At 42.8% G+C, this 14,004-nt stretch overlaps 1 protein-coding gene across 1 annotated transcript in view; it reads right to left on the bottom strand.

Annotated features, from left to right (window-relative positions):
* Window positions 1-14,004, bottom strand: part of soat2 (sterol O-acyltransferase 2) — a 33,384-nt gene that overhangs the window by 4,839 nt on the left and 14,541 nt on the right. Inside the window, 16 exon segments of the mRNA XM_070438662.1 lie at window positions 1,751-1,848; window positions 1,915-1,951; window positions 2,151-2,194; window positions 2,260-2,326; window positions 2,565-2,607; window positions 2,744-3,402; window positions 3,542-3,601; window positions 3,633-4,135; window positions 5,035-5,180; window positions 5,518-5,563; window positions 5,565-5,653; window position 8,411; window positions 8,658-8,756; window positions 8,909-9,006; window positions 12,734-12,863; window positions 13,505-13,740. Coding sequence (XP_070294763.1) covers window positions 4,085-4,135; window positions 5,035-5,180; window positions 5,518-5,563; window positions 5,565-5,653; window position 8,411; window positions 8,658-8,756; window positions 8,909-9,006; window positions 12,734-12,863; window positions 13,505-13,740 — 896 coding nt within the window. The 3' untranslated portion in view covers window positions 1,751-1,848; window positions 1,915-1,951; window positions 2,151-2,194; ... (3 more) ...; window positions 3,542-3,601; window positions 3,633-4,084.

The raw sequence follows: 14,004 nt of genomic DNA, 5'->3' as shown, positions 1-14,004 counted from the left end.
AAAGAACAAGGCAAGATGAAAGACGCTGTGGCAGGCAGACAAGACTCTGCGCTGCATTGCTGGCCAGGAAGATCCCAGCCGGGCCCTCTAACATCCGCTGTATCCACGCCTGCTGGAGATGGACGTCAACCGAGAAGAGTCAAACGCAATGCGCACCCTGCACGCTAGGTAAACGGTGGACTGTTGTTCCAGCGATTTAACCAGAATACCCTCTAGGGGATATCTTTCTTTTGGGAACACACTGCACACCCCGCAGGCTAGATTAGGCATGCTACCATGCCCCAGCGTCAAATTGCAGACAACGCTCTTCACCCCAGTCCATGGGATACCTCAGTGGGTTAGGACGGTTGTTATCCTAACCCAGACCCAATAAAAAATCACCAGGAAAACATCAGTAGATGATGTTGCTCTATCATAGGATGACCGGAGTGCTGAATCAGATATTTCTGGATGGAGCAGATGAGGACAGTGATGTGGAGTCGACGTTCACCCGTCAGATCAATAAATCACTCCGTATCACAACTATAGTCTTTGTTTTCCCTCTTGGCTCCTGTCATTTTTTTGTGCAGAATTAGAGTTTCTCTGCATGAAATGTATTGTTCCTTCATATCTATAACCACCTTTTATTGAGATCACTTTATAAAGTGTAAAGACAACAACAAAAATATTGTAAATGCAGTTTCTAATAAAAAAAAGAAATTACATTTGAAGCGGTATTTACAAATGATATGATTTGGTTTTGCATTAATTTACAAATTGTCTTGAATTTACAAAACAATATAACTCAAGTGGAGTTGTCTGAATTTAACCAATAGAACATTCTAATGCGTGAAGAATTGCGTTCCCTGGCATGGAAGTCTTGACACCGAGTAATGCAGAATGCTGTCCATGTCATTTCAGTTCACACAGTCTTGTATAACTAACCTTGTGAGACACAAAATTCAGTCCATTCAAAATCCTATTTTCCCAAACCCTAACCAACCCTAAACCTGACCGTAGCTGCTAAACCTAACCCTAGCTGCTAACCTAACCCAAACTTAAACCTACTGCTAACCCTAACTAACCTTAACCCTAAACCTGACCTAGCTGCACTTTAACCCTAAACCTACCCTAGCTGCTAACCTAACCTTAAACCCAACTGACCTAGCTGCTAAACTTTAACCCTAAACCTTGACCTAGCTGCTAACCCTAACCTTAACCTAAAACTAACCTTAGCTTGCTAACCCTAACCCTAACCTTAACCTAAACCTAACCTAGCTGCTACCCTAACTTAACCCTAACCTAACCTTAGCTCCTAACCCTAACCTTAAACCCTAAACCTAACCCTAGCTGCTAACCTAACCTTAACCTAAACCTAACCTTAGCTCTAACCCACCTTAACGCTAAACCAACTACTCTAACCCTAACCTTAACCCTAAACCTAACCCTAGCTGCTAACTTTAACCCTAACCTTAACCCTAAATTAACCCTAGCTGTAACCCTAACCTTAACCCTAAACCTAACCTAGCTGCTAACTTTAAAACCCTAACCTTAACCCTATCTAACCTAACCCTAGCTGCTAACCCCTAACTAAACACCTAAACCTAACACCTAGCTGGCTAACGTTTAACCTAACCTTAACCCTAACTTAACCTTAGCTCCTAACCCTAACCTTAACCCTAAACCTAACCCTAGCTGCTAACCTAACTTAACCCTAAAACCAAAGTCTAACCCTACCTTAACCCTAAACTAACTAGCTGCTAACTTTAACCCTAACCTAACCTAGCTCCTAACCCTAAACCTTAACCCTAAACCTAACCCTAGCTGCTAACCCTAACCTTAACCCTAAACCTAACCTTAGCTCCTAACCTAACCTTAACCCTAAACCTAACCCCTAGCTGCTAACTTTAACCCTAAACCAACTTAGCTCCTAACCCTAACCTTAACCCTAAACCTAACCCTAGCTGCTAACCTAACCTAACCCTAAACCTAACCTAGCTGCTAACCCTAACCTAACCTTAACCTAACCTAACCAGCTGCTAACCAACCTAACCTAACCTAAAACCTAACCCTAGCTGCTACACCTAACCCTAACCTTAACCCTAAACCTTAACCCTAGCTGCTAACCCTTAAACCCTAACCTTAACCTAAACCTAACCCTAGCTGCTAACTTTAACCCTAAACCTAACCTTAGCTCCTAACCCTAACCTTAACCCTAAACTAACCCTAGCTGCTAACCCTAACCTTAACCTAAACCTAACCTTACTTCCTAACCCTAACCTTAACCCAAACCTAACCCTAGCTGCTAACTTTAACCCTAAACCTAACCTTAGCTCCTAACCCTAACCTTAACCTAAACCTAACCCTAGCTGCTAACCTAACCTTAACCCTAAACCTAACCCTAGCTGCATAACCCTAACCCTAAACCTAACCCTAAACCTAACCCTACTGCTAAGCCTAACCTAACCTTAACCCTAAACCTAACCCTAGCTGCTAACACTAACCCTAACCCTAACCTTAACCCTAAACTAACCTTAGCTCCTAACCCTAACCTGTAACCCTAAAACCTAACCCTAGCTGCTAACCCTAACCTTAACCCTAAACCTAACCCTAGCTGCTAACCCTACCCTAACCTTAACCCTAAACCTAACCTAGCTGCTAACCTAACCCTAACCCTAACCTTAACCTAAAACCCTTAGCTGCTAACTAACCCTACCAACCTTAACCCTAAACTTAACCTAGCTGCTAACCCTCTAACCCTAACCTTAACCCTAAACTTAACCCTAGCTGCTAACACTAACCCAGTGGTGTAAAGTACTTAAGTAAAACTACTTTCAAGGACTACTTAAGTAATTTATTTTTTGTATYTGTACTTTACTTTACTATTTTTAATTTTTGACAACTTTTACTTTTACTTCTCTACATTCCTAAAGAAGATAATGTACCTTTTACTCCATACATTTTCCTTGTCACACAAAAGTACACGTKACATTTTGAATGCTTAGCAGGACAAGAAAATGGTCCAATTCACGCACTTATCAAGAGAACATCCCTGGTCATCCCTACTGCCTCTGATCTGACGGACTCACTAAACACAAATGTTTTGTTTGTAAATTAAGTCTGAGTGTTGGAGTGTGCCCCTGGCTATCCGTAAATTTTAAAAACAAGAAAATGGTGCTGTCTGGTTTGCTTAATATAAGGAGTTTGAGGAGTTTAATATAAGGAGCTTTTACTTTTGATACTTAAGTACATTTTATCAATTACATTTACTTTTAATACTTAAGTATATTTAAAACAAAATACTTTTAGTCATTTTCTATTAACGTATCTTTACTTTTACTGAAATATGACAATTGGGTACTTTTCCACCACTGCCCTAACCCTAACCCTTACCCTAACCTTAGCCCTTACCCTTACCCTAACCTTAGCCCTTACCCTAGCCCTTACCCTATCCTTAATCCAAAAACCTAACCTTAACCCTAACCCTTACCCTTACCCTAACCCTTTATCTAACCCTTACCCTAACCCTAACCCTTACCGTAACCCTTACCCTAACCCTAACCTTAGCCCTTACCCTTTCCTTAATCCAAAAACCTAACCTTAACTCTAAACCTAACCCTAGCTCCTAACCCTAAACTTAACCTAATTCTAACCCTAACACTAATTCTAACCTTAACCCTAAACCCCCTAGAAATAGCATTTGACCTTGTGGGGACTAACAAAATATCCCYAGTTGATCAAAATGTTTTTTTGTTTACTATTCTTGTGAGGACCTTTGGTCCCCACTACTATAGTTAAACACATCCATAGATACACAATCCATCCATACATGTTCCATCCAAACAGTAAGCACGTTTTCTACTACTACTACCTCTTGTTTATATTCCACCTTTAGATCTTGTTTCCTGACAGGATTCTATCAACGAATCACACTCTCAAAGGGCGTCTGTTTTAGCCAAGGATCAAAGGCAAGGTTTTACAAGCTGGGTTTGTCCTCTGATACCAAGTTCAAAGTGGAGGGTTGAACAGCTGGGATTACTATTGAGACTCAGCCCATGTCTCAATCCCTGGATGAGGCAGGCAACTCAATGACGTAGGTTCAGACCTAGTTGCTGCAGGACCAGGATCGGGGTGTCACCAACTCCCAGAAGCTATCCTGTTGAGAGAGATCACACACACACACACACACACACACACACACCGTTTAGAAAAGCATTGTCACTGTTTTTGTGGTTTAATTTACTGCAGTGGGCTAAATCCGGGTTACACAGAGTGTTCCTTGGTAGTCTTTAAATAAATCTACTTTGAAAGAAAAGTATACACCTCACACACTTATAAAAAGAAGACGTCTGTACCATGTCAGATATAGAGTTGAAATGTATTACATTTTGAGTTTGTATCCCAATATTACACTTTATATACATGACAGAAGACTGAAATAAAATAAAACCGTTTGACATAAAAAGGTATGTTTATTTATTTCGAAAWTATAAAAGATATCCATATCCACACGCTAACACGTGTGGCCTGTTGGTGTGTGTGTGGGAGGGTTTTGTGTGTGTGTGACGATGTGTGGGTGTTTGCTTGCATCTGAGACTAGTGGGAAAGTGACAAGGACAGAGAAAAACTGAAACAGAGAGAGACTACTTTGTGTATTTGCGCCACAGTCAGATTAATGTATTTTACGAGGACTAACAACACTATCATAACGTTGTACTGGGTACTGCAGTACTGCAGTGCTATCATAACTTTGTACTGCAGTATTGCAGAGCTATCATAACTTTGTACTGGGTACTGCAGTATTGCAGTGCTATCATAACTTTGTACTGCAGTATTGCAGAGCTATCATAACTTTGTACTGCAGTACTGCAGTGTTTTCTAATCCTGCAGCAAGAGGAAATGTGAATCATTTTGTGGATTAATGGTCATTTCTATGAGCATTGGCTAATGTCTGATAACGTTGTACTGGATCGTTCATAGTTATCTGGCTGTGATACGTAACCCAGCGTAATATATGTAAACATATGGTATATAATGTCTGTGGGTGATACCTACCCCAGTGCGAGGACAGTGTATCTGGGCGTACCACTCCTGGCAGTACAGACACACCATGACCCCTTGGCCAATGAACAGACAGGTCCACATCATGATGTTCCACACAGGACTCTTCCTCTTGTCGTTCAGAGTGAAGTTGAACGCCACTGAGAGAGAGAGAGAGAGAGATCATCAAACTATTTTCTGTTGTCAAAACAAATCATTTCAAGTTACAGTGTATCATCACAGAGGTATTCTTGAATGCATATTAAAGGGACTAGACTTAATCTATGTCTGGGAAACTGGCCAATATAGTCTATGGCTCTGGATCATCTCTGATGACAGTGTAGAGGCAGAATGTGTGTGGTGGGTTTATGTAGGTGTGTGTGTGTGTGTGTGTGTGTGTGTGTGTGTGTGTGTGGGTGTGGTGTTGTGTGTGTGTGTTGTGTGTGTGTGTGTGTGTGATGTGTGTGTGTTGTGTGTGTGTGTGTTGTGTGGCATCACCTCCGAAGAAAGCGAAGAGACAGAACATTACTGGGTAGAAGAATCCGGAAGCCCAGGGTGAAGACATATTCATGGACCAAGGCCGACACGGCGAAACACTGACAACATGGCTGCCGTACGAACTTCCTTCTGGACACTACAGTCAGGGTTACAGGTCAAAGTTAGGAGGTTTTGGACAGGTCACAGAGACGAGTGGACATAACAATGAACATGACACTATTGTGTTCAAAATAACACCCTATTCCCTTTATAGCTGCGCAACTTTTAACCTGACGTAAGGTACTAGGGATCTTTTGAGGAACACTTCGTCTCTCTATAAAAAACCTTCACTTGTACTGCAGACTCATTTTTAAAGTAACTTCTTAACCGGGAAGCAAGTCCACGTAATGTCTTTGTAATTTCTGGTCATTTTTGCCATTCCATTCAATAACATTCCATAAGCCGCGCGCCAGAGAGGAAGAGGCGGTTAATACATATAATGGAGAATCTGGGGCACTACAAATAGTCTGGAGAAGGTCGTGTGATTGGCGGGAAGCCTTGCCCCAGTGATGTACTGGGCCGTTCGCACTACCCTCTGTAGTGCCTTGCGGTCGGAGGCCGAGCAGTTGCCATATCAGGCAGTGATGCAACCAGTCAGGATGCTCTCGATTGTGCAGCTGTAGAAGCTTTTGAGGATCTGAGGAGCCATGCCAAATCTTTTCAGTCTCCTGAGGGGGAATAGGTTTTGTCGTGCCCTCTTCACGACTGTCTTGGTGTGCTTTGACCATGTTTGATTGTTGGTGATGTGGACACCAAGGAACTTGAAGCTCTCAACCTGCTCCACTGCAGCCCTGCCGATGAGAATGGGGGCGTGCTTGGTCATCTTTTTCCTGTAGTCCACATTCATCTCCTTTGTCTTGATCACGTTGAGGGAGAGGTTGTTGTCCCGGCACCACACAGCCAGGTCTCTGACCTCCTCCCTATAGGCTGTCTCGTTGTGGTCGGTAAACAGGCCTACCACTGTTGTGTCATCGGCAAATTTAATGATGGTATTGGAGTCGTGCCTGGCCGTGCAGTCATTATAATTGTTACTGTGTTCTCATTGACAGTGTTGTAAAGTACTTAAGTAAAAATACTTAAAAGTACTACTTAAGTTGTTTTTTTGGATTTTTTACATTACTTTACCATTTATATTTTTGACAACTGAGTTTTACTTCACTACATTACTTCACTACATTCCTAAACAAAATAATAATGAAGTTGAACTTCATACATTTTCCCCGACACCCAAAAGTACTCATTACATTTTGAATGCTTAACAGGACAGGAAAATGGTCCAATTCACTCATTTATTAAGAGAAAATCCCTGGGGCCTCATTTATAAAAAATGTATTAGATTTATACTTGAACTTAGTCGTAAGATAATTTCTGACGGCGTGCTTACGTTGGATTCATAAAAGATACTGAGTATAAATAACCTTGCTTACGCAGGTTCTAAGAAGCCCGTTTGTAACTTACGCACCTGTCATCTATAAATCTCAAATTAACTGAAAATTGATGGCACCTAAACGTTCCTAACAATCAGTGATTTCCCCCTTCTAGAATGGTGGCACGAATGAGGGTTTAGTCAGTGTAGTAACCTTAAAGGCTTCTTAGAATTACGACTCATGAGACTTACGTACGGTTTAGTCTTTAATTGTAACTTAGATTTTACATTATCTTATGCACCTGGCTTAAACTACCTGAAGCTTTCTTAATCATGGTAATATAGGCAGACATAGGAAATAGCTACGGATAGCGGAAAGCAAACCCGTCTTGAGTCAATACTGCCATCTATTGGTAAACATAAATATACCAGGTTACTACAGTCAGGAATAGCCATGGACCAAAAGAGAAACGCAAACGTTCTGGAAGACGAGATCACGGCGATGGTAGTGGAGATTGAAAACAGGCAACACGTATTATTCGGGGGACTAAATAGTGGGTTGACAAACAGGTATCTTGGGAGTGTGTCGCCTCTGCAGTGAACGAGGTGGGGCAGCAGGACAGAACTGTGTCTGATGTGAAAAAGAAACGAGACCTTAAACTGCAAAGGAAGAAAGAATAGCAATACATAGCCAGCAGGAAAATCACTTGCGTCAAGTCTAGACTCTGAGTAGAGATAAGATCATTTCCACGTCACAGTAAAGTTTTATAAATAACTACTTATATGTGGTTTTCTTGCACAAGTCATACTTAAGATAACAATGGATATTAATTAAGTCCATTTTATAAATGAGGCCCCAGGTCATCCCTACTGCCTCTGATCTGGCGGACTCACTGAACACAAATTCTTCGTTTGTAAATTATGTCTGAGTGTTGGAGTGTGCCCCTGGCTCTCCGTAAATTAGCAAAAACAAGAAAAAATTGTGCCGTCTGGTTTACTCAATATAAGGAATTTGAAATGATTTCTACTTTTACTTTTGGTACTTAAGTATATTTAAAACCAAATACTTTTAGACTTTTCCTCAGGTACTATTTTACTGGGTGACTTTCACTTTTACTATTAAGGTACCTTTACTTTTACTCAAGTATGACAATTGGATACTTTTTCCCCATTGCTCATTGGTCGTTCATTCTGACACAGGTGCACATGCTCTTACCTAATTGAAGGAGCATGTCTTTTTAACCTGTGTGTCAGCTGTATTTCCTCCAAGCTTTTACTGCCAATGGCTTTACTTACTCTGCAGTTTTAAAATAGATGAAGTCATTTTTAACCTTTTTACCTCATTTCTCGTTTTTAAGCCTTTTAGGTGTTAGAGTAGGTCAGCTCTTTTTTACAAGCAGAAGGTTTAACAGGGTTGTGGACGGTCAATCCCATTTCATCTCTTAGATTTTTTAAAATCTCTTGAATATTCTGTTTTCGAATGCGAACACTGGAACTTGGCTCCAGTGGTGGGTCTGTATGAGATTTGGGGCTATATTTACGGTGAGATTTGGGGCTATATTTACGGTGAGATTTGGGGCTATATTTACGGTGAGATTTGGGGCTTCATACTTTCGTGAGATTTGGGGCTATATTTACGGTGAGATTTGGGGCTATATTTACGGTGAGATTTGGGGCTATATTTACGGTGAGATTTGGGGCTATATTTTCGGTGAGATTTAGCGGAGATAGTTACCCAGAGAAAATCTCTGTATCCATAGTAGTAAAGCCAGTCATGAACCACCACGTTCCAGGTCCTGTAGTAATTGGCAAACGATGTCGAGTTCCACCAGTCCTGCAGAACAAAAAGGATGAAAATGATTGAATTTGGTTCTACGGCATTTTAAATAGTGCCGGGAGTTTTTCCTGGTCTGATTATAACAAAAAGACAGTGTGTTTCAGAGGTATTACGTGTAGACTATTTGTGTGTGTGTGTGGAAGTTATACCTTATAGAACATCCTGTCTGCAAAGCATAGCATCTCAGCGAAGGCGTTTAGCCAGCAGTGGAGGAAGGCAAAGAACGCCAGCAGTAGCAATAACATACCTGGGAGGAGGGCAGGGAGAAGAGGGGGTGGGAGAGAGAGAGAGATTTACCACCCCACTGTCAGAACGTACTCAAGTAACTCAACTTATCTGACTTGTCCAATTACCTCACAGTAAGGAACTCGACAACCTACTGACACATCGGGTCACAACCATAAACTCAGAGGTTGTATTGGTATTATTATCTCATTGTAATGCTAGTTCCTATCACAGCCTAGGGAATAGACTGGAGACACCATAGATGAAGAACAGTGTGTTATCTCTCTGGGAGACAAACCTCCCTGTGGTTCATAGTAAATAGATCACCTGTAGATCTATAGAATCGCGCTGCAATGTAGAGCAGCTGCTTTTACTGGCTATTTTGTGTTTTTTTGTGTGTTTTTTTGCGATGATGACCCGAAAAGAGCTTCTGAACATCAGAACAGAGGACGTACTGCTCGCCCCGGACCAGGCCCTGATCCCAGAGACTCGGAAAAGAAAACAGGCGACGTAAGAGAGGCCGACGTGCCGGCACCCTGACAAAACTACAACTGCCTCTAGCCAACGTTCTACTGGCGAACGTACAATCACCGGAGAAAAAACTGGACGAGCTCCGTTCGAGACTATCCTATCAACGAGACCTGAAGAACTATAATATTCTATGTTTCACGGAGTCGTGGCTGAACAAGGACATCATTTACATCTAGCTGGTTTTTCTATGCATCGGCAGGACAGAGCGGCAGCGTCGGGTAAGCTCAAGAGGGGAAGTGTGTCTTTGTTAACAAGAGCTGGTACGCGATCTCTAATATCAAGGTACTGCTCGCCTGAGGTTGAATACCTCATGATAAGCTGTAGACCGTACTATTTACCAATAGAGTTTTCATCTTTTTTATTCGTAGCTGTCTATATACCACCACAAACCGATGCTGGCACTAAGACCGCACTCAAGGAGCTGTATAAGGCCATAAGCAAACAAGAAAATGCTCATCCAGAAGCGGTGCTCCTAGTGACCAGTGATATTTAGGGATAAAAACTGAAATCCCTTTTACCTCATTTCTACCAGCATATCAACTGTGCAACTAGAGGCGAAAAAACTAGATCAGCTTTACTCCACACACAGAAACGCATAGAAAGCTCTCCCTCGCTCTTAATTTGGCAAATCTTTTATTTTAATTTTATTTGACCTTTATTTAACTAGGCAAGTCAGTTAAGAACAAATTCTTATTTACAATGACGGCCTACCCCGGCCAAACCCTAACCCGAACGACACTGGGCCAATTGTGAGCTTCCCTATCGGACTCCCAATCACAGTCGGTTGTGATACAGCCTGGAATTGAACCAGGGTCTGTAGTGACGCCTCTAGCACTGAGATGCAGTGCCTTGTACCTCTATCCTCCTGATTCCTGCTTACAAGCAAAAACTGAAACCTTGAAGTTACAGCGACGCTCTCAAGACAGAAGTGGCGTTCCATCCGATGGCATTAAGGAGTTTACCTCATCAGTCACAGACTTCATTAATAAGTGCATCGACAGCATTGTCCCCACAGTGACCGTACGTACATTGCCCAACCAGAAGCCATAGATTACAGGCAACATCCGCACTGAGCTAAAGGCTAGAGCTGATTACCAGGACGTGTACTCAGACCATGCACTGACCAGCAGGCAAGTGTCTTCACTGACATTTTCAACCTCTCCCTGACCCAGTCTGTAATACCTACATGTTTAAAGCAGACCACCATAGTCCCTGTGCCCAAGAATGCCAAAGTAGCCTGTCTAAATGACTATCGCCCCATAGCACTCACATCTGTAGCCATGAAAAACATTGAAAGGCTGGTGATGGCTCACATCAACACCATCATCCCAAACACCCTGGACCCACTCCAATTCACGTTCCGCCCCAACAGATCCACAAGTGACTCAATCTATATTGCACTCCACACACTTCCCTTTCCCAGCTGTAGAAGAGGAACATCTACGTGAGACCACTGTTCATTAACTACAGCTCATCATTCAACACCATAGTGCCCTCCAAGCTCATCACTACGCTAAGGACCCTGGGACTGAACACTTCCCTCTGCGACTGGATACTGGACTTCCTGATGGGCCTCTCCCAGGTGGTGAGGGTAGTCAACAACACATCCGCCTTGCTCACCCTCAACACGGGGGCCCCTCAGGGGTGTGTGCTTGGTCCCCTCCTGTACTCCCTGTTCACCCACGACTGTGTGGACAGCACGACTCCATTGCCACCATTAGGTTTGCCAACGACATGACGGTGGTAAGTCTGATCACCAACGACGATGAGACAGCCTATAGGGAGGAGAACGGTGACCTGGCAGTGTGGTGCCAGGAAAACAACCTCTCCCTCAACGCCAGCAAGACAAAGGAGCTGATCATGGACTACTAGGAAACGGAGGGCCGAGCATGCCCCAATTCACATCAACAGGGCTGTAGTGGAGCGGGTCGAGAAATTAAAGTTCCTCTGTGTCCACATCACTAAGGATCAATTATGGTTCATACACACCAACACAGTCGTGAAGAGGGCACGATAACGCCTCTTCCCCCTCAGAAGGCTGAAAAGATTTGGCCATGGGACCTCAGATCCTCAAAAAGGTCTACAGCTGCACCATCGAGAGAATCTTGACTGGTTGCATCACCGCCTGGTATGACAACTGCTCGGCCTCCAACCGCAAGGCACTACAGAGGGTGGTGCGAACGGCCCAGTACATCACTGGGGCCGAGCTCCCTGCCACCCAGAACCTCTATACCAGGCGGTGTCAGAGGGAGGGCCTAAAAGGTGTCAAAGACTCCAGCCACCCAAGTCATAGACTGTTCTCTCTGCTACCGCACGGCAAGTGGTACCGATGCACCAAGTCTGGAACCAACAGGACCCTGAACAGCTTCTACCCCCAAGCCATAAGGCCGCTAAATAGTTAGTCCGGGTAACTATTCGGTTAACTATTTAACTATCTGCATTGACCCATTTTCCACACATTTTTTGGACTCATCACATACGCTGCTGCTACTGTTTATTATTTGTCACTTTTTCTTAGTTATAGGTAAATATCTACCTCAATTACCTCGTACCCCTAAACAACAACTCAGTACTGGTACCCCGTGTATAATTACACATTGCGTATTTATTATCACTTTATTATTAAGTGTTTAATTTTTTATTATTTCTCTGTTTTCTTTCTCTCTCCATGGTTGGTAAGGGCCCGTACATATTTCACTGTTAGTCTAGACCTCTTGTTCACGAAGCATGTGACAAATACATTTAGATTTGACCTTCAACCTCTAACCTAACAAACTAGAACTTTGTCAGTAAGCCTTCTGTCTAGTGCATTCTGGGTCCTACCCTCTGATAAGTTCACATTGGATAAGGTCAAAGGTCTTTCCTCCTTAAATAAAGGTTAAAGTTCACTCTGGCGCTCCCGAGTGGCTCAGCGGTCTAAGGCACTGCATCTCAGTGCTTGAGGCGTCACTACAGACAACGTGGTTTGAATCCAGGCTGTATCACAACCGACTGTGATTGGGAGTCCCATAGGGCGCACAACTGGCCGAGCGTCGTCTGGGTTTGGCCGGGGTAGGCCGTCATTGTAAATAAGAATTTGTTTTTAACTGACTTGCCTAGTTAAATAAAGGTTTTTAATTTTTTTAATACAAATTCACCACTCCCAATTAGAATACAGGCTACATTCTTCTACTGACGTGGCTTTATATATATATATTTATATTTGACTGACGAATTACCTGGAAGTGTAGCATGGAACAAGGCCAGGACCAGTGTTCTGGTGCTGAAAGGCGTGTTGCTGTCATTCATGAAGACAGGGATGCACAGTCTCACCAGGATAAAGTAACCATAGAAAAGACAGCCCAGAATCTGAGTGAAGGACAGGAAGGAAACAGGTTGAGGATAAATGGAAAAGTCACCCATGGCAAGCCTGGTACCAGATCTGTTTGTGAGGTCTTGCCAGTTCCCATGGCAGAGGAATCTGTCCAGAGTTCAGAATTATAAAAGCAAAATATACTACACAAAATTATCTTTGACCTTATCCAATGTGAACTTATCAGGGGGTAGGACCCAGAATGCACTAGACAGAAGGCTTACTGACAAAAGTTCTAGTTTGTTAGGTTAGAGGTTGAAGGTCAAATCTAAATGTATTCTTCAATAACATACTGTACATACTGATAAGATTAAAGATAACAGTTAAATTATAGTATAGCTTGGAGACTTGAACTATACTGGTATGTCAATGACCTGCTACTGGAACAATACTGAGTCACAGGCTGCATTCAACACCTCTACCAACAGAGGGCGAATAAGGGGAGTCTCTCCCTTACTTTATAAAGCAAATTGGGCTCTGGAAAAACACTTTACAGTATAAAATCAAATCAATTATTTATTATTAGGGTGAATACATTCACTGATTATTTTAAAATAGACTAAAACATGAACTGTACATCTACGGCAGACAATACAGACAATCTATCATTAAGATTAAAAGTAGGAAAATAACTCACCTTAGCAAACGTTACGCCAACATAGTTCCATCTAATGTGTGGGTTTCTGGGGTAAGACTCTCTGTAGATGAGGGTGGGAGCAAAGAGGAAATAGAGGTAGCTCGAGAACGTTGGGAACCTGGGACCCTCTCTCCTGGGGCCCTCTCCCCTGGGACCCTCTCCCCTGGGGCCCTCTCCCCTGGGACCCTCTCCCCTGGGACCCTCTCCCCTGGGGCCCTCTCCCCTGGGACCCTCTCCTGAGAAACACAATGATGTCATTAGTCAGGCAGTATTGTCTGTAGAGGTGATGTCATATATAAGAGATGTCATGTCAATACAGGGCCTAGTTTATCTTGGTCAGGCTACATGGTCAGGAAAAAATCCTGGGTAGGACACTTTTATTTTAATTTTATTTGACCTTAAACACTTTAGACAAGGTTCTGAGGTTCTATATGTCACCTCTATAAACACTTTAGACAAGGTTCTGAGGTTCTATATGTCACCTCTATAAACGCTTTAGA

This window comes from Salvelinus sp. IW2-2015, unplaced genomic scaffold (genome assembly GCF_002910315.2).
Source record: "Salvelinus sp. IW2-2015 unplaced genomic scaffold, ASM291031v2 Un_scaffold1085, whole genome shotgun sequence".
Taxonomy (NCBI): Eukaryota; Metazoa; Chordata; class Actinopteri; order Salmoniformes; family Salmonidae; genus Salvelinus; species Salvelinus sp. IW2-2015.
The sequence above is the reverse complement of the archived record's forward strand: the minus strand, read 5'-3'. Positions and strand labels throughout refer to the sequence as shown.